This window comes from Agelaius tricolor, unplaced genomic scaffold (genome assembly GCF_023055355.1).
Source record: "Agelaius tricolor isolate 1412-34295 unplaced genomic scaffold, bAgeTri1.0.p SCAF_13, whole genome shotgun sequence".
Taxonomy (NCBI): Eukaryota; Metazoa; Chordata; class Aves; order Passeriformes; family Icteridae; genus Agelaius; species Agelaius tricolor.
Genome location: NW_027269273.1, coordinates 8,810,146 through 8,837,476, shown reverse-complemented (window position 1 = coordinate 8,837,476; position 27,331 = coordinate 8,810,146). Strand labels below are relative to the sequence as shown.

Genomic DNA, 27,331 nt, shown 5'->3' with positions numbered 1-27,331 from the left:
GAGTGGCTTAAGAGAGCAGCTGCTGGAAGCCTCCCCCATGTTCAACAGAGCCAAAGTCTGCCAACTCCAAGTCAGACCCACTGCTGGCCAAGGCCAGGCCAACCAGAAAGTGCAGTAATGCATCTGTGATAACATATTTAAGGGAAAAAAAAAGTTACTGTGCAGAAATAATTGCAGACAGAGAAGGGAGGACTGAGAATATGTGAGAGAAACACTCTGCGGACACCAAGGTCAGTGCAGGAGGAGGGGCAGGAGGCGCTGCAAGTGCCAGAGCAGATTCGCCTACAGCTTGTGGTGCAGACCATGGCAAGGCAGATTGTCCCTCAGAAGCCCAAGAAAATCCTCATGGAAGAAGAGACCAGCCTGCAGCTCATGGAGAGCCATGCCAGAGCACAGGGATGCCCTAAAGAACACTGTGAATCCGTGGAAAGCCCATGCTGGAGCAGGTTCCTGGGAGGGACTTGCAGACTTGTGGAGAGAGGAGCCCACGCTGGAGCAGGTTTGTTGGCAGGGATTGTGACCCCCATGGGGACCCAGGCTGGAGCAGACTGGTCCTGAGGGACTGCATGGGACAGTGCCCACTCTGGAGCAGTTCATGGAGATCTGTAGCCTGTGGGAAGGACTCCCACTGGGGAAGTCTGTGGAGAAGTCTGTGTCTCCTGTGACAGGGACCCCGTTCCTGGAGCAGGGAAAGGACTCTTCTCCCTGAGCAGCAGCAGAAGCAATCTGTGATGAACTGCCCATGTCCCCATTCCTGATCTCCCTACACCACTGGTTGGGGAGGGAGTGCAGCCCAAAATTAGGGTAGGGTGGGGTGGGGGAAGGAGTTTTTAAGATTTGTTTTGCTTCTCATTATCTCACTCTGATTTTGGTTGGTGGTAAATTCAATTCCTTTCTATAAGTCAGTTCCATTTTGCCCATGGCAGTCACTGCTGAGTGATCTCTCCCTGCCCTTATATCAAGCCACAAGCTTTTCTGTACATTTTCTCTCCCCTGTCCAGCTGAGGAGAGCAGTGACAGAGCAGCTTTGGTGGGCACATGGCATCCAGGCTGGGTCAATGCAAAACATGCCTATAAATAATCATGGACCTGAAAAACAGTAGGAGAGCTTCTAGTAAGTGACTGAATCAAATGAAAGAAATTTAAGATTAGTCTCACTACTCATCCAGTCTCTGAGCTAAGGAGTGGGAATGCCTTGGTGTTCCTGCTCTCACTGATTTAACACAACCTTCCTGGTGTTTCCTTAGTGGTTAACTGACTGTGTTCATGGTAGCAGTGGGAGATGATGCAATGGTGTCAGTCCTGTGTTGCCACATCACCTCAGTCACAGCAGATTGTGGTGGTACAAAAGCAGTGACATCAACCTAGATCCCATCTTCTGTGCTTATGCAAAATGCTTATAGCTCTACAGTTATAGGAAAATGAGATCATGAGGTGACACTGAGGAACTAATTACTTGGACTTTCTTCATTATCTTTATTAATGTTCATTCTTCTTGGCCATCTGAAGAATTTTGGTTATCCAGTGAAAAGGTGTAGTATTATGAGGAAAATCTCATTCACAGGATCAGTTGAGAGAGTTCCAGAAAAGGCTTTGTGGAAAGGGGAAGGGCGGTAGGGGGAACATGAGAGGATAGTGTAATGAAAAGCCAGCAGAAATGTGTCTTGTTCCAATGAAAATGGGAAACACTGAAGAGGGAATGGGTCACTGTGGGCTATTTAAACAAGTAAAACTAAAATGTGAACTGTGCTAGAAACATAAAACTGGAGGGTCACCAAAACAGGTTTTTACATTCCAAGTTTAGTACACAGGAGAAAAACAGGGACAGCATGAGGATACACTGAAACAGCTGCCAAGAGGTTAAAAATAATAGGAAAAGACTGTGTTATAAGTCTTGAAGGCACAATAACACAAAATTACTGGACTAAGAAAATATTAATTGACTAAGAAAATATGAATTGTAATTAATTTGCAATAAGAAGATAAATTTTGAGACCAGTTCTTATTCTCCCTAAGACTAATTGGACTTTTGCCATGAAGTTTATTGGGAAGGAGATTAAACTTTAAATAATGGCTTGCTTAAGAAATCATTGATGTAATTATGAACTGCTGGGAAAAAGTAACTAAGAAATACATAATGAAATATCATCACTTGAACAAATGCATCTGAGGTGTCCCTTCAGATACTTAAAGAACTGATGGAACAGCTAGTTGCTAAAAAACCCCACAGAGAATTGAGGAAATATCAGGAGACTAATAAAGTGTCAGCATGCCAGAAGTCTTTAAAAACTGAATTAAGAGTAACTATGGAAACTATTGTCCTATGGGCATGGCTCCAAATTGAAACAAATACTATAAATAGTGAAGCTGAAGGGGGCAATGTATTTACATGGAGGTGAATAGTGTAATGAGACCCTGCTATGGCCCAGGTGTACTGCAGCAAACCAAGGCAGGCCAATTAGAATGTTTATCCTCCACATCTTTTACAATGAAGCCAGAAGATAAGCAGAGGACAGAACAGCATCAAGAATTTACAAAGACATTTGATGCTGTGTCACATAATGTCTTAAGGAAATTACTGAAACAAGTCAGCTGGGGCTAACATTCACTTAAAGGTATCAAAGCTGGCCACTGAACTGCAGACAGAAACTAAATCTGAATAGCAGTCAGCATGATCAAGGATAAGCAGACAGTAGTATCCTTTAAAGGTCAAGATATGGTCCAATGTCTGGAGGATAAGGCATTAATTAAACGTGAAAGTGGTTACAAAAGTTGGAAGACTGATGTACAGCACAGAGGAGAGAGGTTCAGATTGTTCTCTAAGGTTACTCTGGATCTCATAAAGGGAGGCTAAACTTAAAATGAAATTAATAAGTCATAATGCTAAGCATTAACAGCACTTTGTGCCCATTAAGGGACAAATAAATTTTATGAACTACAAATACTTTTTTTTTGCTTATGAAAGAGTTTGTTTTTCTTAGATGCTTATTCAGACTGTATAATCAGAAAACTCAAATTCAGAAAGCAGCATTAATAAAATGATAATTTGCTTGATATCTTCCTTGTTCAGAGAGGAACATTCCCTTTAGATTGTTTGTATTGCTTAATTAGGTTGAGATTTGCACACCCAACTGGTACCATCAGAGGGCTCCATACTCTGAAGTTTTCCTCATGAATGAGGACGGTGTGGCAGTAGTAGGTGGTAAGGAATGAAGGGTTGCATATCCAGGACTTAGCCAGGATACTGCAGTCCCTTTAGCCGTGGCTGAAAATGGGTATTTACAGGAGATGAAGGGCATGACAAGCACGTATTACAGTCTTCAGTAACTCTTCCCTGGACTCTATTGGTTTTCAGCTTAGGGCTCAGTCACTTGTGGTTGTAGTAACTCTAAATGATTCCTTTTGCATGAACTTTTCCAGCCTTCCCTTGAATGAACAAAAATTTCTAGCACTGGCAGTGTCCTTTAGTCTTACAACCATAACATTCATTGCAGGAAGTACCACATCCTTTTGTTTGCTCTGAAGCTGCTGCTATTAACTGCAATTGACACCCTCTGTCTCCTGTATTGGGAGACCTGGCAGAGTCAGACTCTGGCCATCCCATTTGTGCCACTTGTGCTTTGGTGAATTTCTATCTTATATGCCCTTGGTTGTCTTTTTCATGGACTGATTATCTTTTTCTGCAAATTGTAGACTGGTTTTGCCTACACTGAAGCCATTTTTCCAGAGTCATGAGTAGGTTCCCTGGAACCAGAAGTCACAAGATTGCCTCAGAGTTGTATCTTTGATGTTTCAAAGTATGCTTTATGGCCTTGCAAGAGAAGCCTGAATGCATGAACTGAATTCAGTTGCTGCAATGAAGCCCTCTGAACAGGGAAGGAGAGATGTATGAGCCACTGCATGCACCTCACTGTAGAGTTCCCAGAAGCTGTGGGGTTTCCCAGCATCTCAAACAATGCTGAAGCAGAAAACAGCAGGCAGAGACATTTCCAGGAGAGCTGGAGCCTCACTGCTGGACTTGGTGTCAGGGTGCCTGGCTGAGCTGCTACCTTTGCAGAAAGAGGGAGAGAGACTCACTCTGGAGCTAAGAACAAATGCTGCTCCTATGCCTTGGATTTTCCTAGAGTATAAAAGTGACCTCTGCCATCATCCTCCTTGTTTCAGCACTTGTGGAGGTTCTTGCTTTGTTATCTGAGAAAAAACAAAGAGGTTCCTGGTTAGATACTGTACCCAGTGCTCTAAATTGTCATATACACCAATGTCTGTCTGAGCAGGATGAGGTGTCACACTGCACATTAACTCTATGGAGTCATGGCTTTCACTTAGGGTCTTCAGTTTTGGGGTGGTGTTTTGTCTTTCTGTCACCAGTCTGTGGATTTTACTTCAGTTCTATGGTGGTTCAATAATATTTTGCACACAAAATATCCTTTTTCAAGTGTGTGCCTTTGCACACTTGAAACAGTTGATATGTCTATTAAAGACAGAGAATGACTGTGAAATTGCAAAGAATTTATTTCCATGAAACTTCAGTGATTAGTTCCTAAGTTTAGCCAGTGCATCTTTTAGGACTGATCCTCAATACTGATTTTCATCCTTCTTTCTATCTGTCCTTTATTATTTTGCTTTTCTCATCAAAAGTGACATAAAATTAGGAGGAAAATAATCTCAAAATGCTGTCTTTAATTCCTCCCTGTTTCTTCTTTCCTGAAAACCATGTCTGTAGCCTTTTTGCCTTCTGCTTGCACAGTCCACTGAGCAATAACACAAGTCGTTTTTTATTCCCAAGTGGGAAGGCAGAGCTGGAACTCTGAGTCTTGCTGAGGTCTGAAAAAGGGGGTTTCTTTTATAACTTGCAGGTAAAAACCTGCTACAATGAAATACAAAAGAGTTTTCAAATAGTGAGAATGGGGTTGCCCAGCTCTGTGCTGTGCTCTGCTGCTAATGCGCAGCAATTTTCCCAAAACAGAGTGCAACACAGGTGGGGCTGAACTCTGTAATTGTGTAGGGGGGGAGGAAAGGAATACACAGGAATCCCTTTTCCCCTTGTTTTTATGGCATGAATGAGGTTGAGCCTTTTAGGAAAGAAGCCACACACCTCTCCAGCTGGCTGGCAGCCTCTGCCTTTCTGCTGCCTCTGCCCTGCAGCAAGATCTTGCTGACCTACCTGGGGCACTGTGAATGCCAGGCTGAGGCAGGAGAGCTGAGATTGTTGGACCTTGCCAGACAAGAGCTGTGTGTCACAGCTCACGTTTCTGGGTGTGTGCATCACGCTAGAAAATGCTGCTTTGCTCTCCTTGTGTGAGGTTACTGTAATAACAGACAGTTGTTGTTGAGCCACAGAAGTTGGTAAGATTCTATTTATCTAAAGGTTGGAAGTCTGAGAGGTTGCTGTTGTGGTAAATTCTTTGCAAGCTTTTGCAGTTCTAAGCACATGAACCTCTGCTGTCTCTAACGTTGTGCTGCCATTGGCAGACTTTCCATTACATAATGTTGACCCATATTTGTGATATGTGACATTTTTTGCTAAACACTGTCAGGGATAATCTGTCACAGAATAAGCTTTCTGATTATATGCTGAGACTGTCATCCTTTAGCACAAACATAACTTGTGCCTCAGACAATGATATTTCTTGTTAAGATAAGCAGAGTATAGTTCTCTCAGGTGAAAAAAACACCATGAGAGCATTGTGTGCTCTGAGACTGAAATACCTGGGACTCAATTCATTGCCAAGTGATTGCATGGAATCACATCTGGGAGGAATTTGAGCTTTAAAAAATGTTGATCCCTTGCCCAGGTGATGGGAGTGGTGATAGGCTGAAGGAAGCATGCAGCCTGAAGTGTGACTCTGCAAAATACTGTCTCAGGCAGGTCTAGCTTTAGAATAGCAGAGCTATGGGAAAGGTTTCCCTGCTCTACACTTACACTGAGGTCTGCTGCTAGTTGGAGAGTTAATCAGTCTTTTCTTAAAAAAAATTGTAATGGTGTGGAGAAAGAAATAGATAAAGCCTAGACAGGGGTTATTGCTACAAGGTAGCTGAGAAATGAGAGGCCTCTGGGGAATGGGAACACCCCCAAAGCTGTCTGCTTTCAAAGAGCTATGCAAAATCCATCCATTCTTAAAACCCTGATTTCAGTTGCATAGAATAAGAAGTAGAGGAGAGAAAGGTGTATAAAATAGAGGCAGAGAGAATAAATTGGGAATTCTCTCAGTATTCAAGAGCAGTGTCTGTTTCAAATGGACTTTATATAATGTTATAGCAAAGTAACAAGATTGTGCGAGCTGCTGAAGTGTCTGCCACATTGTGGAAGGGAATGAATGTGGAACATAAGGCTGAGAGACTAAATACACCATCTTCAGGGAAAGAAATCTTCCAGCCTTACGTAGGAGATGCCTGTGTGCTAAGAACAGTTGCAACATCAAGGAGAAAGGTTTTGATTCAGCACAGGGAATTAATGCTTGTCAGAGACAAAATTAAAACCTGATGAATGCAGTCTCACCCACTTTAATTTTTTCTCTTTCTGATTCTAAATTTGTCCTCATTCTGTCTGTGCATTCATTCATATATTCCTCTCCCTTCCCACCTCCCCATTGACTCACACTCTCCCTTCCTGTTATTACTTCCTTTTCATTTTCTCTTCCTTTAGGTTCCCTTCCCACTCATTCCATTTCTCCTCTGCCTGACCCCTCTGCACACATTTTACATCATGATGAAAAACATCAGAGAAATAAAGAGCAGGGAGAAAAAAAAAAAAAAAAGATGAACAAGAAAGAATGGAGGGTGGGGGGCTGTAAAGAGCACATGGTCCCAGAAGGGTGCTCAGCATTGCACTTTCTCCCCAGGATGTACTACAGATTTTTGAAGGTGTTAGAGGAATCCAGGCTCTTAAAAACTATTCCTTGCTTCTAGGCTGCAGCACTTGGTCATGGTTTTGTGAAAGGCAACAGCAGAGTTCATTTTCTGAGATTAGTGTCCCTGGAAACCATCATAAAGACTGGAAGGATCCCAAAGTCCAGTGTTAGGGGGATGACAGACATCCAGCTGTGCATGGGGCTTGCTACTGTGCCAGATCAGTGAGGGAGGACACTGGGTGGTCTTGGAACTGCAAAAAGGGAAATGGGAGCTTTAGGGACTCTCTGGACTTGCTGTCATGCAATGCTGACCAAGAAACATCACAGCCTCAGTCTTGGTGGGAGCATGCATGCAATGAACTGCTGTTTCTCAAAGCAACCAGTGTTGATATCTCATGATCAATGGCTAAACAGTGTCAATTTCCTTTTGGTGAAACAACAAACCAGTGCCAGGAATGCTTGTTGTAGTGCATGGTAGGAAATGGGCTCAAACCACTTGGTCTAGAAACTGGTGATCCCACCCCAGCATGCTGAGCTTGATCCCAAAGTCAGTCCATAACCTGGAGAAAGCATCCGTGCACTGCTGCAGCCCGGGGCCCAGAGGCTGCTCCTTTGCCCAGCCTGCAGGCCTGTGGTGGGGAGGGAGCTGAGCTGTCACACCTGATGATGGCTCAGTGCTACACAAGTTTAATTTATTATCCTATTCCTTTTTAAATTTTCTCCTTTTCTGGCCCCATTCTTGTTTGAAAGTGGAAACTGATAAATAAGTACTTTTCAAAAAGGCTTGATAGGAATGGCACAAATACCATGTGGACTATTTCTCCTTCCCACAAAAAGGGCAGGTAGGAAGTGTGCAGGGCAGATAGCAAGAAATGGCTCATTCCCATACCCTCTCTTGCAATCAATAACCTTCTGCCAGCTTTTCTAGGTTTTAGATTGATAAACCTCAACATTGCTTTCTAATATTTAGAAAGGCTAATATTTATTTCTGCAAATTCTTACATAATCAGGAAGGATCCGAGTGGACGGCAGACCCTTGCAGTTGGGTGTGATTGCACAGCGCGGTCATGGTGAGCTGTGCGCTTAGGGAACGGGAAGTCGCCAACTGTGGCTTGGGGACGGTTTTGCCTTGGGGACTCTGTCGGGTTATGGAGTAACCTCGAGACAAGCCACGCGGCGGCGGTGGGCAGGTGGGCCTGCTGGAAGCCGGACCGGCCGTTCGCAGGGCCTGACCCGGAGGTGTTGGACTCGCCGGGAGCTTCCCGTGGAAGCGCGGCTGCGGTTACATAAGGAGCGGAGGGGGAAGGGACGGCTCCGAGGCGGCGGCCGCGGCCCCTTTAAACGCGGATCCCGGGGCGCGCCGGCCGCCCGCCTCGCTGCTGCCCCCTCCCCGGCTCGCTGCGGTGACAAATCCGCTCCTCGCCCGCCTCCTCCGCCGAGCGCTCGCAGCCGAGCCGGGCGGCGCCGGGAAGCGCTGCCGCGCGGCTCTGCACCGGAGCCGGCCAGCCCCAGCCCCAGCCCCCGGCCAAGCCACAGCAGGCAGCGGCGAGGGGCGCGATGGAGGCTCCGCGCCTGGCGCACACCATGAGCAGCCCCACGAGCCCCTGCGAGGAGGTGATCAAGAACCTCAGCCTGGAGGCGATTCAGCTCTGCGATAGGGACGGTAAGCCCGGGCTCGGCGCGGCTAATCCCTGCAGACGTAAGATGCTGCTGCCCTCATGGATGCTAATGCAAATTAATCCGCGCGTCGTATGGTCCTTTGTTATCCCCCATGAATTTGTAGGTGCAAGTGTTCCCCACCCCTCCCGCCGCTGCCGCCACCCTCCTGCCATTGAGAACAAAAGAAGAGGAGAAGGTTGCACCTTGCTGGAGGGAAGGGAGGGAAAACCACCGCTCCCTAAGCCGTGCCTGGCGTTGCGGCGCGATTACCCCGGGCAAGCCTGATGCACAACCCTGCCCCTGCCAGGAATGGACGCTGGGGCTTGTTCTGGGAGAGGCAGCAACGGGAGCCAGAGCCCGAGCTGCGGAGAGTCCGGAGCTAGGATGGGGTGGCGGCCCTGGTGGGGTTTTATTGCCCGGGGTTTCCAAAGTCCTTTGTATTCCAGGGCAATTCCCGTGCTTCAGGTGGACGGGCGGATATGCCGGCTGCCGTGGGCAAGCGGCCAGACTTGTTGCCGGTCCCTCGTGAGAGCCATGAGGCGGCGAGCGGACCGAGCCTGGGGCTCGCAAGATGGGGCACGGGGGGAGACCGAGCGGGAGGCGGTTCAGCACCGCGGACAGCACCGCGCCGACCGGCCCGAGCTCTGAGCCCGAGCCCCGAGCCCCGAGCCCTGAGCCGAGCCCCGAGCCCCGAGCCGCGAGCCGAGCCGCGCTCCCGCCGCGCCGCGCCTGCCGCCCGCACCGCCGCGGGAGACCGCAGTGCCCTGGGGACAGCGGCTGTCAGTCCGGCCGCCCGTCTGCTCCCCGGCAGGCAGGCGAAGTTTGGTTCCACAGTAGCAGGGGCGGGTGTTAAAGGTTGTCTGTGTTGAAGCAAGCAGATAAATGTCAGGTGGTGACGGGGGACAGCCAAAACAAGTGTACGTGCTCGAAGCGACGCTGACGGCTGACTAGGGGAGAAGAGAGACATGTCGTTTGTACCCAACTGTGACTGACTAAACTAAACACACTCACTGGCTGTCAAACAATGAACTAATATTTTTTTGTAGAGTGGCATATCATTTTTTCTCGTGTATGAGATAATTTCTATCTTGTCGTTTCACGTCGAATTATTAAAAATAACTTCTCATTCTTGGACGCAAAATGTGCTTTGGGTGTAGAATTTGTTACCTAGTAAATGTACCAAGGAATGGGGATACTGTATCAGTGACTGGTACGGCTGAATTAATGAAATTATTTCCTTGTGGTGAGCGTATTTTTGGAGGATAACTGTTAAAGCTGATGGCTATAGAGGGAGTCAGGCCAGTTTTCTCTGTTATTTTTTACAAATTGGGATTAAATACTTCACTTTTTTGACCTAGGTAGACTCTACCATTTAAGAACCTGAATTTTTGTAAGCTCTTATTTTTTCTTATAAAAAAAATATATGGCGGGGGGGGGAAAGATAAGGCATTGAAAAGTCTCAGATGCTATTTTATCAGTATCAGTTTTTTATCAGTATTATTTTTATAGTTACATTAGAAATTCTTTGATTTTTTTCTTTTAATGTTGGAATTAAGATATGTGCACTTCCATCCATTCATGCCTTACTCACTGCCACAGGAAACTGAACTATGTTTATAGTAGTGGAGATTACACTGGGTTTTTCGTTAAAACACTTTCTCACATATATTCCTTTTAATTAATAGTAGCTATAATTAGAAATAGATAAATTATGCAATCTTTCATATCTGTGTACCGTAAGTAATTGTAGTGAAGTAGTCCTTGTTAATCATGACAAACTCTATTTGGATCAACACACAATAGAAAAGGACTGTTTGATTCCTATGGATTAATGTCATACAGACCAGCAAATGGAAAAATGTAGTAGTTTTGTTTCAGTTCCTTTTTGGTTAGACTTCACTGGAAAACAAGAACTTTGCTGTAGATGTGGTTTTACAAACTAACCTTCATCGAGCAAGCTGCCATCATGCAGGGCTGCTCCTCAGTGCATGTCTGAATTTCCACAGGAGGTGCCTGTATTGGGGATGGCAGGGAGACAACTCAGTGCCTCAGTTGGCACAAGGCTGCTCTTGAGCATACTCCAATATTTCCTACAGGTGGCACTTATGCATCAAAAAGCTTGTTTTAATGGAAACACTAAACAAGGAAGCAAAGGTTAGAGCTTTCATCTTTGAGATTAGTGTACAAATGTACACACCATACATTTAGATCCCTGCACATGGGTACATTTGTATTGTGAATACTTTCACTTTATTTTAGAATATCTTTGTTGAAAAGGGTGATGTTCTTAAGGTGATTGGCTTCATTGAGGTCCAACAAAGTCTTGTGATAAATAGCAATGTATTACACATAGTAAATTATAATTATGCTAGATTTTCACATTCTGAAAATGTCCTTGGTCTTTAAGCTGTACTAACTGGAAACACAGCCAGTGAAACCATAACATTATACATCCAACTATGACAAATTCTGCAATGCACTTAGTTGGAATTGCAAGCACTGCTGCAGTAGAAACATAAGCAGTAATGGAAAATTTATGTAGCTAGCAAAATATTTTTCTTATTTTCTAAGACAAAAGGATTAATATTGAGATGTTTTATGTTCAGCAAACTGGGTTATACCTTCTGTGAAGGTTTATACAGGAGCCATGAATCTAGAAATTGGAGTAAGCAATTAATAATATCATGGCAGTTCATCTTTTTTTGGATTTTTTTCTGGGTTTCTTTCAGTGTTGTTTTTTCAGGCATTGTCATCTTTCTTAACAAATCAAAGCAATTTAAAAACTTGCAAATGTTAAATAAGAGATAAGAAATATATGCACTTAGGATTTTTTTTTAGGTAAAAACTCCTGATAAGATTTGGTTCAAAGTGAATGCAACATTATAAAGCCAGTTATGAGCTTTTATTTTCAAAGGCATCTTGCATTATTTGCTCTTGTTCTTTTACATGGGTCCAATAGCACAGCTCAGTCTGATGCACAGTCTAACCTGTAGCTCCTCAGAACTCTTGAACTCATTCTGTGTATAGGAAAAAGTGTAGCATTTGTTATTTTTCTTTGAACATTATTTGAACATTGTAGCCATACTTCTATAATCTTAGGCTAGGAATGAATGTTTAATCAGTGCTGAACATTCTGGTGACCTTTTTATAAAATTTGTATTAGCCTTATGTGGAGATTAAACCTTGAGTAGACGAAGGGATATCTTTTGTGTCATGAGCATGCCAATGCTATAGAAATATAGCTGATGTCAGAAAGTCTTGGGGAAAAGCAAGCTTGGATGTCAGCAGCTGAATGTCCCGAAGCTCCTCTGTGGCCGTGCTCCCCCTGCAGACCATGCGCCGTGCCTGTGGGTCCCACCGGGCCGACAGCAGCGACACCATCATCCACTGCCCTGCCCTTCCTTGGCACAGACAGAGGGAAAGCAGGAGACACCGACCCAAATGACACCTGTCAGAATGCAGAAAGGAGAGGAGCACAGAAACAAACCTTCAAACAGGATGCTGGAACTTGGGGCACACAGACGAGGGAGTGAGGCAAGAAAATTGGCCCCGGAGGTGCTAACACACAGCAGTGGCTGGTCAAGGGTGGAAGAACAGGAAAGACTTGCAAGATGGAGATTAGGTTAAATGGGAATTGGACAAAATAACCCAGAATGGGAGTGGGAAGTGAGGGATGTTCACTCAGATTAATTTGGAGAATGAGGAAGCAGAAGACAGGGTGACTGGGCAGTTTGAACCACAGAGCTCAGGAGTAAAAGAATGGAACTAGGACTTGCTGAGCAGAGAGACTGGGACTGAAAGGACAGCCTTAGGAATGAAGAATAAGACTTTTGAAGTGGGACTGGGAAAGAAGAAGGAAGAGGGGCAGGAAGAAGTTCAAGGGACAGGGCAGAAGAGGCCATACTTCGGTGTGACTGCCAGAGAAAGGTCAGTGTGTATCAGGGCATGACATCTTCCAAAGCCACACACAACCCCAAGATGACAAATTCTCCTTGTGCATTTGCCAGCAGAGAGGGGTGCCATGGAGTACTCAGAGTCAATGGCTGCTGCTCACTTCTGTGAGAGTAGGACTTAAAAAAAAAAGGCTTTGAAGAGAACATCAAGCACTTAAGTAATTTTCCTGTGCCTTAGTTTTCCATGTGTAAAATGGAAGCATACTGCTGCCTCCCCTCACAGCAATGTTTTCAAAATAAACTGATGAATGTTTGTTAATCAGACAGACGCTGTAGTAGCCTGGAAAACCCATGAGGTGCATGGAAAAACCCATGATGAAATTCATAATTTTGTCTTCAGAGAAGAATATGAATAATGTGTAGCAAATAAGTCCTGGGACTACATATTGAACAAAAGCAACTAGCTGTTACAAGAAAAATAGTTCATTATGAATGCACTATTCATTATGTATGCTGAATGAATCAGAATTTATGTGGAAAAATTAGTACATAATCATGCAGTTAAAGGCTATATCATAATCTAAACAAAGTGTCCAACGTCAGGTTATTCAAGTATGCTTCATTCTGGTAATTTCTAAGCATTGATGGCTTGAGCTATACAATCTCACTAATGTGCTTTTCACTTTGCCTTCATATATTTGAAGATAGTATTTAGGCACCAGGATCAGAGCTGGGACTGGTGTCTTGGCCAGTTTCAATCAATTTCATCACCTTCCAAACACTTGGCACCATCACAACTGTTTAGTCTACCAGGCTTGATAAAAACATTACATCATATAAACTAAGATGTCATTTCTGGTTTATGTAAACAGCTTGCATCTTTGGCTCCTCATGTTATTTGAGCATGTCTCATGTTTTCTAATTTATTTCAGGAGTTTATTACCATGCTGGATTTATTGGAGGACTCAGAAATATTTTTCTGGAGTTCATTAATTGTGGTTTACATTGCCATATTGTGTACACATTCACCTTTCAAACAGAAGGGATAAAGTGACATCATCCAGTCTCTGGATGAAATCTTCAAATCCCCTTTTTGGCATTATGGAGCAGTGTCACTGCTATTTCTGAAATGTCATCATGTATGACTCCCACGTGAGGGACAACTGAGAGATCCAAATTTCACAGTAATTCTTAGTGTCCTGAATCTTTGTTGTTGAATAGTTTTGTTGCTTTTTTTTTTTACTATGACAGTTCTGAGCACAGTTCATATTTTCTATATCCAGAATAATAGAGAAGTGCTTGTACTTGTGATATTTTGATAGGACACAAAATTCATGGTTATGCTTATTGTTGTTTTGTTCCTCTCCTTGGCTGCAAATTTGGAGATTTAAATTCGCTGATATATTTCTTCCATAAAATAATGTCTAACCTGGCTGAGCTTGAACATTGTGGGGTTTTTTTGGGGTTTTTTTGGTGGTTTTTTTTTTGTTTGTTTGGTTGGTTTTTTTTGTGACAAATGATAATTCTGCTTCAGGTAGGAGTTAAAATCTAGTGTATCACTTCAAAAGCTCTCTTGCTGCAACGAAAAATTCTAATTAATGTTTTAGCTTTAAATTCTTGCTAGAGACTAAGATTTCATATATTCCTCATTGTTATAACAGAAAAATACTAAATGGAGCTGAGCAACAAGTCTCCATGAATGATCTTTAGAGTTGTGGAAGAGAAGATGACTAATGATTTACCTATGTTTTCCACTTCAAGTATTTCACCCTGTCTTGGTTTATATCATAAGTAATGATGTCACTAAGTAGCAAGGCTTTGCTGGAAACTGGCTATTCAACATCCTGGTGTCAAGAAATGTAGTCATCCAAATTCTTCCTTTATATTCATGAATTTTGAGGGTTATTTTCCTTCCTTCTTCCTTCTCATCTTCTTTTAGAGCTTTATGATACCAAAACCTACATTATTAATTATGAGTTATTTTGTCTGGCAATGACCAAATTATATATATAAGCTGTTTATGTTTTGCCTGCCATTCTATTTCATCTCCTTTTCATTCAATTATTCTTTACTGCAACTCTACGAGATCCTTTATAAAGCTACTGAAATGCTTGATGTGTAATTATGCTAGATTCACCTACAAAATCACTGTTCTTGCCCACTGCTGATATTGCTTGGTTGAAATTCAAACATATAATATAGCTTTTGTAGTTAATTTCTAGTCAATTTTATACTTAAAGCATTTTAATCATCACTGTCTCCTGTGTATGTTCCTCCTTCTTTGTGTTTGTTTCAGATTAGAGATCCCAGATGCATTCTTTTATTTACTCTGTAACAGAATCCACTGTAGCACTTCCTGCCTATGCTTGTGAGCCATCTTGTGCTTGCAGCTCCTTCTGTTTAATGTTGTCCTCAGTACAAAAATGTGATCTCTCTTTAGATCACTCACAAAAACACAAAGCCTGGAACCAGCCACAGGCTCTATGGTAGCCCAGTGGGCACATGAGCTCCTTACCTGTTTTTCCATATGTCAGTCTCACCTCTGCCAGCCCTGCTTCAGCCCTGCAGATCAGCAGCTCTCAGTGAGTACAATGGCAGGAGGAATCATTTAGGGGAGAGAAATTCTAACCCCTCCAGCATCTGAGAAGCAGTCCCCTAGAAGAAGAAGCTGACCCCACCCCTCACTTAAAATTTCATATATCTTCTGCAAATCTCAAAGACTGAGCTGTTTTTATTGAGGAAGAGTTAAGCCATTACTATCTAATTCATCTCTTTCATCTTTCATCTTAAACCAGATTTTTCTATTCTACTAGCAATTTTCTTCTCAGCCTACTAATCTGGTGGCTCTACCACCTCTTGTGAGAAATGTTCTGAGCTCATGTTTCCAAATTCCTGCCATTCTGCCTGTATGATCTGGGTCAGAGTACACCCAGAACTCCAATTCAGTCTTTCCAACAGCTTCCCAGTGAGGTTCCTGGTCTCAGAGCCATCGTTTCTAGAACAGGCAGAGAATCCCTTCTGTCATGTGAGGTGTGTTGAAGAAAGACTCTATCATATTCTTATTTAGATTTCTCTAGTATTTCATCATTGATTTTTGAATGAGTTCTGGTCAGGCATTGTTGTGTTCTGTTGTCTCCAAAGCCTTGCTGAAGCCTGTCTTCCTGACCTTGGTTTTTCATTCTGGGACTTCTCTGCCTGATTATTTTTCCATTTTTTCCCCTAGAATCTAGAAAGATCTCCTTGTTTACCCATTCCTTGTAATTTCCTGCATCTTTCATTATTCATGGCTTCTAAACAGCAGGTTTGAAGGCTCTGCTTTTTCTGAATAAGGTAGTTTTCAGTCCCCTTGTGCTGCTGAAGTAGTTGTGTTATCTTTCACCCTGACTGAGGGGGTAATCTTTAAAAATCCTCCCAGTCTGAGTTTTTCTTAGACCACTCAGGACAGTAGGTACATCTTCTGTTCTGTCAGCATGCACGGCCTTTCGTGCTTTTTGTGACCTGAAGGCTATATTTAATTCTGGCTGAACACAGGCTATGTCTTCTGTTCTCTTTTGACAGAATTTTTCAGCATTTTTCTTGCAGACCACTTTCTTCAAAAATTTGTAAACATATCTGGAGAAACAATACTAACGCTTCCAGTACAGGATATGTGTATAAAATATGTCAGTGCTATAGAAAAGTACAAAGACAGTGTTTAGGCAGTTGGAACTAAAGAAAACTCTGCTCCAGGATCACTTTTTGTGATTTCTTCACTAAGGTTTGTTCCACAGCAGAGCATTCTTTATTTGACCTTGAAATGTTTTCCTTCTGCACAGAAGATTTGCTTAGAATTCATTGTAGCGTTTGTAACCGAATCAGTTTTCACAGTGGTGTTTGTAGCTGAATCATTAGTCAGTTTTGTTTTATTGTTCTCAGAGTGTTCTTGTTTGATTTCTGCTTGAATGAACAAGGTGTTTTGCATGGATGTTTCCAAAAGCAATGATTAGCTGTACTGTTTTCATAACCTAACAAGTGTTCCTCTGAGTCTTGACAGGTGTAGCTGCTGCCAAGAATGGCAGGCCTTAAAATTAGTTTGGTGTTGCTCTTTCATTCCTGCAGAGTGACAGAAAGTATTATCAGGGTTGCACTCTTAGTTTCACGTGGAGTGGAGTCTGGAGTTTATTTCTTCGATATTGGACAAAGTCATTCCCAGCTGGCAGCTCTAGAAGAAGCACAGTTGAAGGAATTGCAGTATTAACCTTTGTATATCCAAGTACTCTTCTTAGGAGAATTCTTTGGTTTGCAATGATCTGAAACATCCCATAAATTTATTTCCTGAGCTATTCCGTTGGCTTCAGTAAGACTTCGTGTAAAAACCAATTTGCATTCATAATGTGGCATGATTAAGATCTTACAAGTGCTGTATTTTCCAAGTCTTTGGTGTGTGTGCTCTAGCTTATTTCATACAGATAGACATCTCATTTGGAGTTTGTCTCTATAGGTTACAGTTTGTCTGAATTTACTCTGTCTTTTTTAATAAGATAGATTTATATACTTGTTTATATATTTAACCTGTATTTATAATCTGCATTTAACTTCTGGCTAGAAATAACATTTTTTAAAGATTATTTTGAGCATTTTTTTACAGTTCACTTCTATGTGTACTCATAGTCAAAAACATTTGGACTTCAAAATAAGCAGGATAAAAAGATGTTAAAAGGCTCTTTCAGTCTTGGCCAGCTGGAAGTTCTAGTGTACAAGTATCTGTGGAGTGACTCATGCTGTGTTGTTCTTTTTAATGCAACTTATGTAAAGGGAAATTATATGTGGGTTTATATAAAGGAAGGGATAAAATTAAAACCAGGACGTGCAGCAGATTGTATTTTCTAATGCTACTAAGGAACATCTTCCATGTGACAACATAAGGTAAATACTATGTACTTACACTTTTGTGATGAACTTTATGCTGGTAGCTTAATATAGATGTTGAGTAGAAAGCATGTGATTTTCAGAGTGCTGTTTCTGATGAACTTCTAGCCTTTACACTTCCAGTGTAATTCCAAGACATATCTCTAAATATGGAATATGTTCCATATTTCACAGTAACTGAAAATCCTCTCAGGCTGCTGACTGATTCCAGTAGATCACAGGGAATTTATGTCCCTCTTGTGTGGAACATACTGGAATTTTAGGCAGTGTTACCTGTGCTGTGATGACACAGCTACCACCTTACTCCTCTTAAAAGGACAGGTTTGAGCACTAAGATTTCTCATGGCATTTATTGTGATTGTCTCATCTCTGCCCATGTGTAGAGGTTGCTTTCTTTCCCCCATAGATGGAGGTACCTGAATCTCTGAGTACAATTCTTTGTTTGCTCTGTCTGTGAACAGCTCTGTGCCATGCTTTGGGACCCTGACACAAAGAATATGTCACTTCTGTACTTCTCTTTGTCACTGTTTAGGCACCATGGAGTTCTTAAATCATATTTGATATCCAGGAATCTGAGTAGAGCAACCTTTCTAGAGCATGAGAGTTTAATTTCAGGTTTTGTGGCATATCAGGTAGCCAGGTGGCCCAGCATGGCTTGTGTGGTAGGAACATATCTAGTACTCTGCTTTCTCATAACTGGACAAGTGCAGGGAAGACAGAACCATGATCTCCATGTATAGTGATTCTCCTTTTTCTATTTTGGTTTATTCTGTAATGCTCAGCTGGTTTCTGTGTTGCTTCCTCAAGCAGACCATCAGGGAGCCCCCCAGGCTGCCTGGTGGGGCTGTCAGCCCTGGTGCAAGCTTGCAGTGCTGGAGATGGAAACTAAATCCTTCAGTGTATCTCAGTATGCTTATTAGATTAGCTCATATAGTAGGGAGTGGGAACTGGAAAGCATTCCTTGAGATGCTTTTAAATGCTCTAAATCCAAAAGATGAAAAACTGATCTAAATATGAATTCTTTTTAAGTACTGTACCCAAGGGAACTCGTTTGGCATCGTGAATTTGTAGAAGGTTGTGCAGCTATGCCTCTATAGCTAATCAATTTTTCTCTTGTCTTGATCATGATTGGTGCCATTGTTGCAGTCCAATGGCTGTTGATAGCCTGCATAATAAGACTACAGAAAAATTTATAATGGGAGCTATTGTAGGTATCCAACTGAGCTGTGCTTTTTTTAAAGAGCAATTTCAGAGTTATTGAGGACCATGGATTGGAATCTGATGTTTTTAGAATTGTTGTAGGTTTCTTTTAACTTAATTACATCAAAACTTCGCTTTGAGTTTTCTCCTCTCCATTAGACAATTTTCATTAGATAACCTACAGGAGACTTCTGTCACAAATGCCATCAGGACAGGAAGCTGATGAGCTACAGCTGGGACTTTTAATAAATATGCACGGTCAGTATGCTATACTGTGTCTGAGTGAGGGGTGAATTCCAGTGTGGTGAAGACTCTGCTGAAAGATTTCTTTTGGCTACAATATTCATAACTGTGTCATCTTCATATTCTAGTAATAGTGAAAAGCTTGACCTCATTGTAGCCTTCTTCTTGATAAGGAGTGTTTAGCAGGATCCTCCCATTTCTGCATGCTTGCCTGCCTTAAAGAAACTGGCAGCAACCTAAGTTATCTCTGAGTTCTCTGCTCTTGACAGAGGTTCAAAAGTTAGAAACAGTCAACCAGTGGCAGACCTACATCTAAATGCCTTGGCAATGTTTAGTTTCCCTAGGAAACCAGCTAAAAATGAAACAGAACAACTCCTGCCAAAAAAAAGGACTCAAACCCCCTATATCCTTTATTTGTTAGGGCCTGAGAGAAAGTCTGAAACAGGCATACAATTCTGAAACGTGCATACAATTTAAATGTAAAATAGAACAGTACAAGTTACAGAGTAGAATTTCCTGAACTATTGTGAATATGTAACACATTTCAAATCACAGCTAAAAAGCACAAACTAGTGGAAACCAGAGCCAAATCCCATTCCTTACAAGAGATGTGTGTGAAAAGCACCCAGCAATTGCCAGTGCACTGAAGTAAAGAAATGCTCATTCATGCTGCAGCCTGCCAGGGTACCCAGAGAGTTACAAAAGCCCACTCATGCTGAGCACCCTACTTTCCCAAGGAAAATGCTTAGTAAAACTATGTTCCCCAGCCTTGAGTTCTCTCTGCTGCCCTTCAAGTGGCAAGTTCTGCCTTTCTGTCTGGGCTTCCCTTTGCTGAAAGGAAGTGGACTTTAAATGAAAAAATCCTTTTGTGATCAAGGCACTTGCAGTTTCAGGGAAGCTGGCAGGTCACATTTAAGCTCATGTGAATACAAGGCTGCCTCATCTTGCTAGATTTGAACTCACATGACTCAACTTGAAGTAGAGAACACTTTTTTGGTTTAGATGAAGACACAGCTGCAATAAATGGCACAAGTTGTTGCCAGCCAAAGAATGAGGTAAACCAATGTGAATGAGGTTCACAGTAATAAGCTAAAATGGAACTGTTTGTCTCTCTCCTTTGTTTAGTGACATGTGGAAGCACAAATCATGAAAGGCCAGTCACTTCTCTAATACACAGTTAATATTAAAAGCAACGGAAAACTGAGGGCAGTGCTTTGCCTCAATTTCACTGCTAGCTGAAGAGCACTGGAGCAATTAGGCCAGTGACCCAGAGCAGTGTCACTTGGATCGGAATCTGGCCCCAAGCAACTTGTCTGGGGTCACACAGTCAGAGCCTTCATCTGAGATCTGTTTTCCTTTGTTGTTAGTCCTGGAGACATAGGCAGTCCCACAGTCTCAGACACAGCTGTACATTTTATTCACCAGAAGAGACAAACCTCATACCATTAAAAGCTTTGTATCCCTTCCTGCTCCAAAATCTGCCCCTTTAGGAATCAACAGGGTGGGAGTATGCTGAAAAATTTTTATTCCCATTTTCACCAGAACAGCACTGAGATAGCATCCTTACAAAAATGCACCACAAAATGGGCCTGCAGTCTGAAGTGTGGTCAGAATTTCACACTGGCTAGATAATAATAGAGATCTGAATGAAGTGCATATGATAGGATGATCTGGGAGAGATTTTGTAGTAGTTTCCAACATACTTACTTTCCAAGTCTGGAATTCTGTATGACTGACAGTATGCATTAAACTCAAATACTAGTTGTGTATGTAAGGACTGTAAAGTTAATTTTAATTTTTAAATGGCATTTAAATTAAGTAAGATTGTGGTTTAGAGCCTTTTACATCCCTTGTTACCTTCTTTCCCTTTCAGCAACTGAGAAATGCACATTTTAATTAAAATTTGTTTTTCAAATGTATCTTGTAGCCAACACATGCTGAGAAGAGCCACTTACCACCCATGTACTGCAGGCTTGCTGTGCTGAACAAAATGGGACTATTTAATTAGGAGGAAACACTGTGGTGGCTGAGTGTTTGTGGCCTGCAATAATGATGTCCTTTTTGGTTTCAAGAAGACAGAATTGCCCTTGCCCAGCTCTGGTGGCAGAGCCATGAAAACCAATGGTTTGCCAGTAGGAGATTTTTTTTTTTTTTTTTTTTTTTTTTTTTTTTGCATATTGCAACTCTCCTTTCACAGAAGGCCATAGAGAAGTTTGTTTAGCTTTACATGACAAGGTACAGTAAAGAATGAAGCCATGTTTAGTAAAAAAAGGCTGAGAAAGTTGGAGGGAACTGGGTATAAATTGTTTTGCATACAAGAGTCACTCGGCAGCCAGGATGAGGAGCAAGATGCTGATGGATGGTGGTGACATTTGCACTCAGTCTCAGCTTGTCTGGCCAATTCAGTTTGTTTGGTTTTGGAATTCATGGGTTATAAATGGAGATCCCAGCACTTCTCAGCTCTCCACCCAGGGATTTGGTCAGTCCTTAGAGCATGGTAGGGGCAAAGGATCTCAATAGATCTCCATATCTTGGATACAGGGGAGAGTACTCATGATAGCATGGATGGCAGTTTAATCTTCTAGCCCAAGTGGTTTTTCAGTCTTACAGATTCCCTAGTGCTTAGTGAAGAAAAATGTACCTGCATGATTATTTACAACCTTTCAGTTGCATATTTCCATCTGAAAATTAAAGTCCTCCTTTTTTATATTTTCTCCATTTATTTTTGACATAGTGAAAACTAAATTTTGTATGAAGTTGTGTGTATTTAGCTTAGCATATTACTCCTCAACTTATTTGTAATAAAATTGCAAAAAGAGGAAAAATTCAATAAGAAAGGCCCAACCTTGTGGGACATAAATACTTTATAAAGGCATAGAGACCTCCAGTTTTTTTACAAATATTCTTCAAAAAATATCTAATAGGAGTAAGGGGAACTCTAAAAAAGGTAATTATATCAACAGAAACTTCATCTATTTCCATTTCAGTACTCAGTCTAGGGGTTTGGCTGCTGTCGACATTCTGAAAATGTGGTTTAGTTTTGAATGAGTCAAGTATAAATATTAAATACTTCCAAGTTGTCAAATAACTTCAGGATATCAAATAACAATTAAATTTTAGGGAAAGAATAAGGTCAGCCGTGCCAATTCAGCCACTGATCTGATTTGCAGTTATGCTTTGGGTTTGTGGAGTTTGTGTGCATCGTTGCAATCATGTTTTCAGAAGTTCTTGAGTAACTCAGCTTAGATTCCATTGATTTCAATAACACTTTTGCAAATAATTTAGCTATTTCTGAAGATGTTACTAATCGTTACTTAAATTTTTGGTCTAAGTAAGGATAGGTCAAAAATCAAAGGAAGAATTGTTGCTGATTTAGACCATTTGGCTGATACCATCAGAGAACAATGTATGGTGATATATCTGAATTTTCTCTATGGTAATAGCAAGAGAGGAAACAATTATTTTGAGGAATTAGTTTAATGATGCAATTAAATGCACTATTTATTTAAAATAAATTACAGTTATTAAATAATTTGTCTATAATTGAAGTTAGCAAGTTATAAATTCATCCACATTCAAGCTTAAATGGTCCTGAGATATTTGATCCTATCAGTGCTTTCAGAAAAAAATATTGTGGGAATAAATGATGTATTTGACACAGAAATTCAGAAAAATTATTCTTGAAAAGTTTATCCCTTTTAAAGTATTAGTCAAAGGATATTTCTGAGTCAGTGACACATAGATTTCTTTGCTAAGGAGTTCAGAAATTGGCTACAATGTAAAACGTACTATTTATCCCCATTATTTTTCTTTTTTTTCTGGCAGAAATCTTGCAAATTGCTGTTGCATCATGAGAATCAGTCAAATTCACAAGTGTAATTGAGGAAATTATTATAAAGGGTAACTTCAGCTAGCTCTTAGCTTCTGTGACCTCCCTCTCTACTCTCTGAAAAGAACTGGATTCCTCCAGGGCCAAGTTAAATGAGAGCTACCTGTAGGTACCCAGATTAGCCCATCTAGGAAACTGTCTCTCTTCACTGCATGCAAAGTGAGCCTGAGGAGCCTCATGTAAAAATTCATGCATATATTTTATGTACATCATATGAAAATTGTACCTAAACATCATTGCAAGTCATAGGCATAAAATCTTTTGGAGATTTGCCTTTGCTTTTGGATTAACAGATGCATATTTTGTATCAAAATTATTCCAGGTGTAATTCGAGATATCTATGGTCTTGTCACAGGAGTGAATATTGTTGGCTCTTTTCTTGTTACTGTTTCTGCTGTCATATTTAAGAAATATTTAGGTTTTATTATGGGCTTAGAAGGAATACATATGGCCCAACAAATCCACTATTGAGAATCTAGTATCTATGCCAAAATTTGTATTCCACAGAAATCTTATAATGTGACTATTTAATTTCTGCTTACTAATTATAGTAACCTTCTCAGTACAGATACTCTTAATTTCCTATTGAACATAATGTTGTATTCAGTGCCTGCTGAGAGAATGAGCTGTAAACCAAAGCCCTTCAGTTCTGATAGCATAACCACATCCCAGATCTGCCAGGGTACCTCTGCTGGCTGCTGCTAGCTGTCAGGTTTGCCACTCGTGCTTTTGTATTCCCAGTGGTGCTGGTGGAACACACAGGTTTGAGGAAATGAAGCCCCTGAAGTCCCATCTGCCTTTGTGCAGGGGCATTTTGTTCAAATGAGCACCTGGGCTGGGTGGGTGTTGGAGCACGGGGCTCACAGCCCATGGTTTCCCATGGACACACGTGGTCCCCTCGCTGCTGTGCTGCACCTCCAGCCTGCAGGCACTGGGAACCCAGGCTTGGAGAGAGCAGGAGCTGGGAGCCTGCACATCCCTGGCTGGCAGTGGCAGGAGTGAGGGCTGGGGCTGCTGCTGCTGTGAACCACGACGCCACTTGTAGAGTGCATTCATCCTCCCTGTGAGAAGGAGGAAGAATCGAGTCCTTTGTAAGGGGCTGAGACAAAATTTTCAGCACAGAAACCAGAGATTGCTCAGTGCTTTGTTTATGTGGGCACTGTTTGGGGGGCATTCTCAGCTGAAGAAGATGCCTGTACTGAAGGCACATTTGTACTCGCAGAGTCCAGTTGTGTTCTCTTTGGTTTGTGTGTGGAATATTCCTGCTGAAGTCAATGTCCTAGATTAGCAGGAAACAGATAAATTAAGCTGTTAAAATCATGTAATAAGAATCTCAATGTATATGCATGTTTCAAAACCACTCAGTATAGATACACATATTAATTAAGTAATGCTTTATTCTTGAAACTATTTTTAAAATATTTTGGACACAGTGCACATTTCATACTAGAAAATGCACAGCAGTAGTATCAGACAACGGGGAGGAAATGAGGAGAAGGTTTAGAGGGGTTTATCCCTCTAACAGGATTTCTAGGGTCAGGCATTCCCTCTTTATCTAATTTAGGAATTAGTTTTACAAGGATACTTATTTAGAAAATATTCCTAAATATGCTTATATAACTATAAAAATCTCTATTGGGAGGTCATTTACCAGGATTCTGAGGGAGAGAAGAGAGAGATACTTAAGAGTCTGAGACTCTTCACTCATTTTTTTTTGTACATGAAAAGAGGCACAACCAAAACATCAACATTACTTCTGTGGTTATGGATAAAAAATTGAGCTTTGAAATAGAGTAACTACCCTAGAGAAGTGCACTTACATAGCCTAACAAATAACAGCCTTGATTTAATATTTTTTGAATGTTGTTGCATTTGTATTTCCTCTGTGTGATTTCACTGTCTCTCTTGAACAAGGTGTTGCTGTGAACATTGAAATGTTGGTATTCAGGTTAATTATTTGCTTGGTGGGGACATATTGTCCTGGCTCTGTAAAATAATTCTGTACAGCCAGCAGTTGGACTGGGAACCATTCATTCCTCAGCACAGGAGGAAAATATGAGACTGTATTTTGCTTAGTTAAATTTAAAGTAGCAGCTAATATGTAATTTCCTGGCACATCCCTGTCATTTTGATGGTTATACAGAATGAAGTTTTCTCCCTTCTGTTGAATTTTTGAGGAAATTAAATACCTTCTCAGTAAATTGGAGAATTCACTCTCAATTACAGCACTTAAATGTTGTCAGTCTATCTCAGATTTCTGTAATTACAATATTTTATCTCTATAGATCTGATATATAACCTACCCATTGAATTATCAAGACAAGAAAATGTAGAAACTTTTGTATTTCAGGAGGTATAAGGGTTTCTCTGCTCATGTTATGGGAGTTCCTGTTTGTAAATGAGTTGTTCTCAGTTGTTAGCATCCACGTCTATAAGAGGATTTCTTATGTCATGGTACCTAAGACATGTGTGCTCTTAGACATTGATTCCCTCTCATCAAACATTTCTTCTTCAAAATACTATAGCTAATATCTCTCATTGTATTGAAAATGTTACCTTGAGAAAGCCACATTCTGATTTCCCCAGTGCATGCATTTAAAATAAGGTGAGATTTTTTAAAAAAAATGTGATTCATAATATAAAATTCTATTTCGCCTTTAATGTGTTTATTACATGTGCTGTTGGTATCTATCTATCTCTCTATCTATAGATATATACATAAAAACCTAGTCTTTCAGGATCTCAAAATTGCTTCTCATCCTCATCTACACATATTTTGATTTTCAGATATCTTCCCAGAATGCATTAAGAATCTAGCATTAGCTTTTAATTTTGTATTTTGTGAGTACAGTCTCGCTTATTCCTGGCTCATGACCCTGAGTCACATTTCCCTCATCACATTGCTGGGTTTTCATGGAGCTGAGAGCTCACAGAAGTAGCTGCAGGAGTTAATGTCTTGTGTGTATTCCCAGACACTACACCCAGCACTTGGTGCACCCTCTCCTGCATGACAGCAGCCCCAGTGAGTGAAATTACATCAGTGTAGGGGAATATTGTGGTGGCACACAGGATATTGTGGTCACCACGGTTCCACTGACTTCCCTCCCAGTCACTGCTTGTGGGCTATCACCAGGGCTTTCCTGTGCTTTTGTCTTTCCCAATTCATTCAGTGGCTTCTGGGTGTCTTGCACACCATAAAAAATTGTGGCAACCTAGAAGTTGCTTTGAGGTGCTTGAGTGCAGACAGACATGGTTTGGGTGAACAGAGCAATCACCACTGAATATGGGCTTTCTTTTTTGTAGCAAATTTTCAGTCCTGGGGAAAAGGCCAGTGTTAGAGGTGGAGGTTCTTCAGGAGCTTGGCATGTTAGGTGTGCTTAGATTTCTTTTTTGTCTTTATACTTCCCTAAAATATGTGTGTTGTATCACCTAGGTTTTCTGTCTAAGGACCACTCTACCCTTAACCCAGCACCATGGGATTCCAGATCACAAAGATGTAGGAGCAGCAATGTTGGGGCCCTGCTGGAATAGCCTTGGTGTGCCTTTAACCCCAGTCTTCCTGAAACTGTAGGCTCTTTGACTCTTTCAACCCTAACCCCTACCCTGACCCTAAAAACTACCTGGAGATTTTCTGCTTGACATTTACTTACAGCTATTTATTCACTTCAAAAGCAAAGAAATTAAAAGGAATGGGAGTGCAGATATCTGAAGATGTATGCCAGATATTAATACCAAGAAACGCACAGAAAATGATATCTATTTCCCAGGAGCACTTTTGCTGTTTGCCACTGGTGTTCTCCAAAATGTTTCTTTCTCTCTGTTACTTTTTGTCAATGGTCATTACTGCTTTGCATGTGTCCTGAGGCTGAAACCACCTTGGCTGTTTGTAACACAGCTCAGGCCCTGGATATGGAATACAGAAACTCATTTTTAGGCTAATAATTTGCACATTGAGCTATCGTGGATTTCTGGCTTGGATTTCCTGGCTGCATGTCTGTTCAGGGTGCTACACAGTGTTCAGTGTCTCAGTCTGTCCAGCTCTCCAGCTCTGAGAACCTCAGCATCCACACTCCATCTTCTACTTAAACACAGAGCCCTGCTCTTGGAAGAGCCAATCATATGAAGCCTTTTCAGTGTACCTGGCAGAGCTTTCAGTCATCTTTCAAATACAAATTGCTTGCAAAAGAAAGCAGTGCACTTTTCTCCCTGCTGGCTTTCTGAAATGTCATGTTGGGAAAAGCACTTACCACGTCTTTCATATGAAGAGAAAGCTTTCAGTAATGACTGGTATTTCTGAGTGTGTTGCAGCCAGTGCAGCTGTTGAAAATGTCACTGTGTATGGCACAAATCAGGGGCATTTTGTGCAAAACCATGCACTAACTGATTTTGGTATTAGTTGAAAAAGAAAAAAAAAGCAATAGAATGTTTGAATAGACAACCTTTTGAATGTAAATGCATCAAATAAGACAAAAATTGAAAAATAGTTTTAATAGTTCTTGAAGTCATCAGTAAAAACACATTATTCACAGTACTAGCTGGAGATCTATGAACTTTGCAGAGTCTGTGATTGAATTTCACATATCTATGAGCAGAATTTTGAACAACCAGGCCAACAGTAATATTCCTGCATTGAAGTGCTGAAATAATTCTTTGGCAGAGTATGATGAGAGACTGAAATGTTCCTAATG

General features: G+C 41.5%; 1 protein-coding gene across 3 annotated transcripts in view; it reads left to right on the top strand.

The window, feature by feature from the left end:
• PHYHIPL (phytanoyl-CoA 2-hydroxylase interacting protein like) overlaps positions 1-27,331 on the top strand; it is a 54,559-nt gene that overhangs the window by 15,040 nt on the left and 12,188 nt on the right. The window contains exon 1 of one of the 3 annotated variants that reach the window (XM_071438668.1): positions 8,224-8,514. The exons of the other annotated variants lie outside the window; for them this stretch is intronic. Within the exon in view, the coding sequence (XP_071294769.1) occupies positions 8,409-8,514 (106 nt within the window). The 5' untranslated portion in view covers positions 8,224-8,408. Of the gene's footprint in view, positions 1-8,223; positions 8,515-27,331 lie in introns of those variants that run through there. 3 annotated transcript variants of the gene reach the window in all.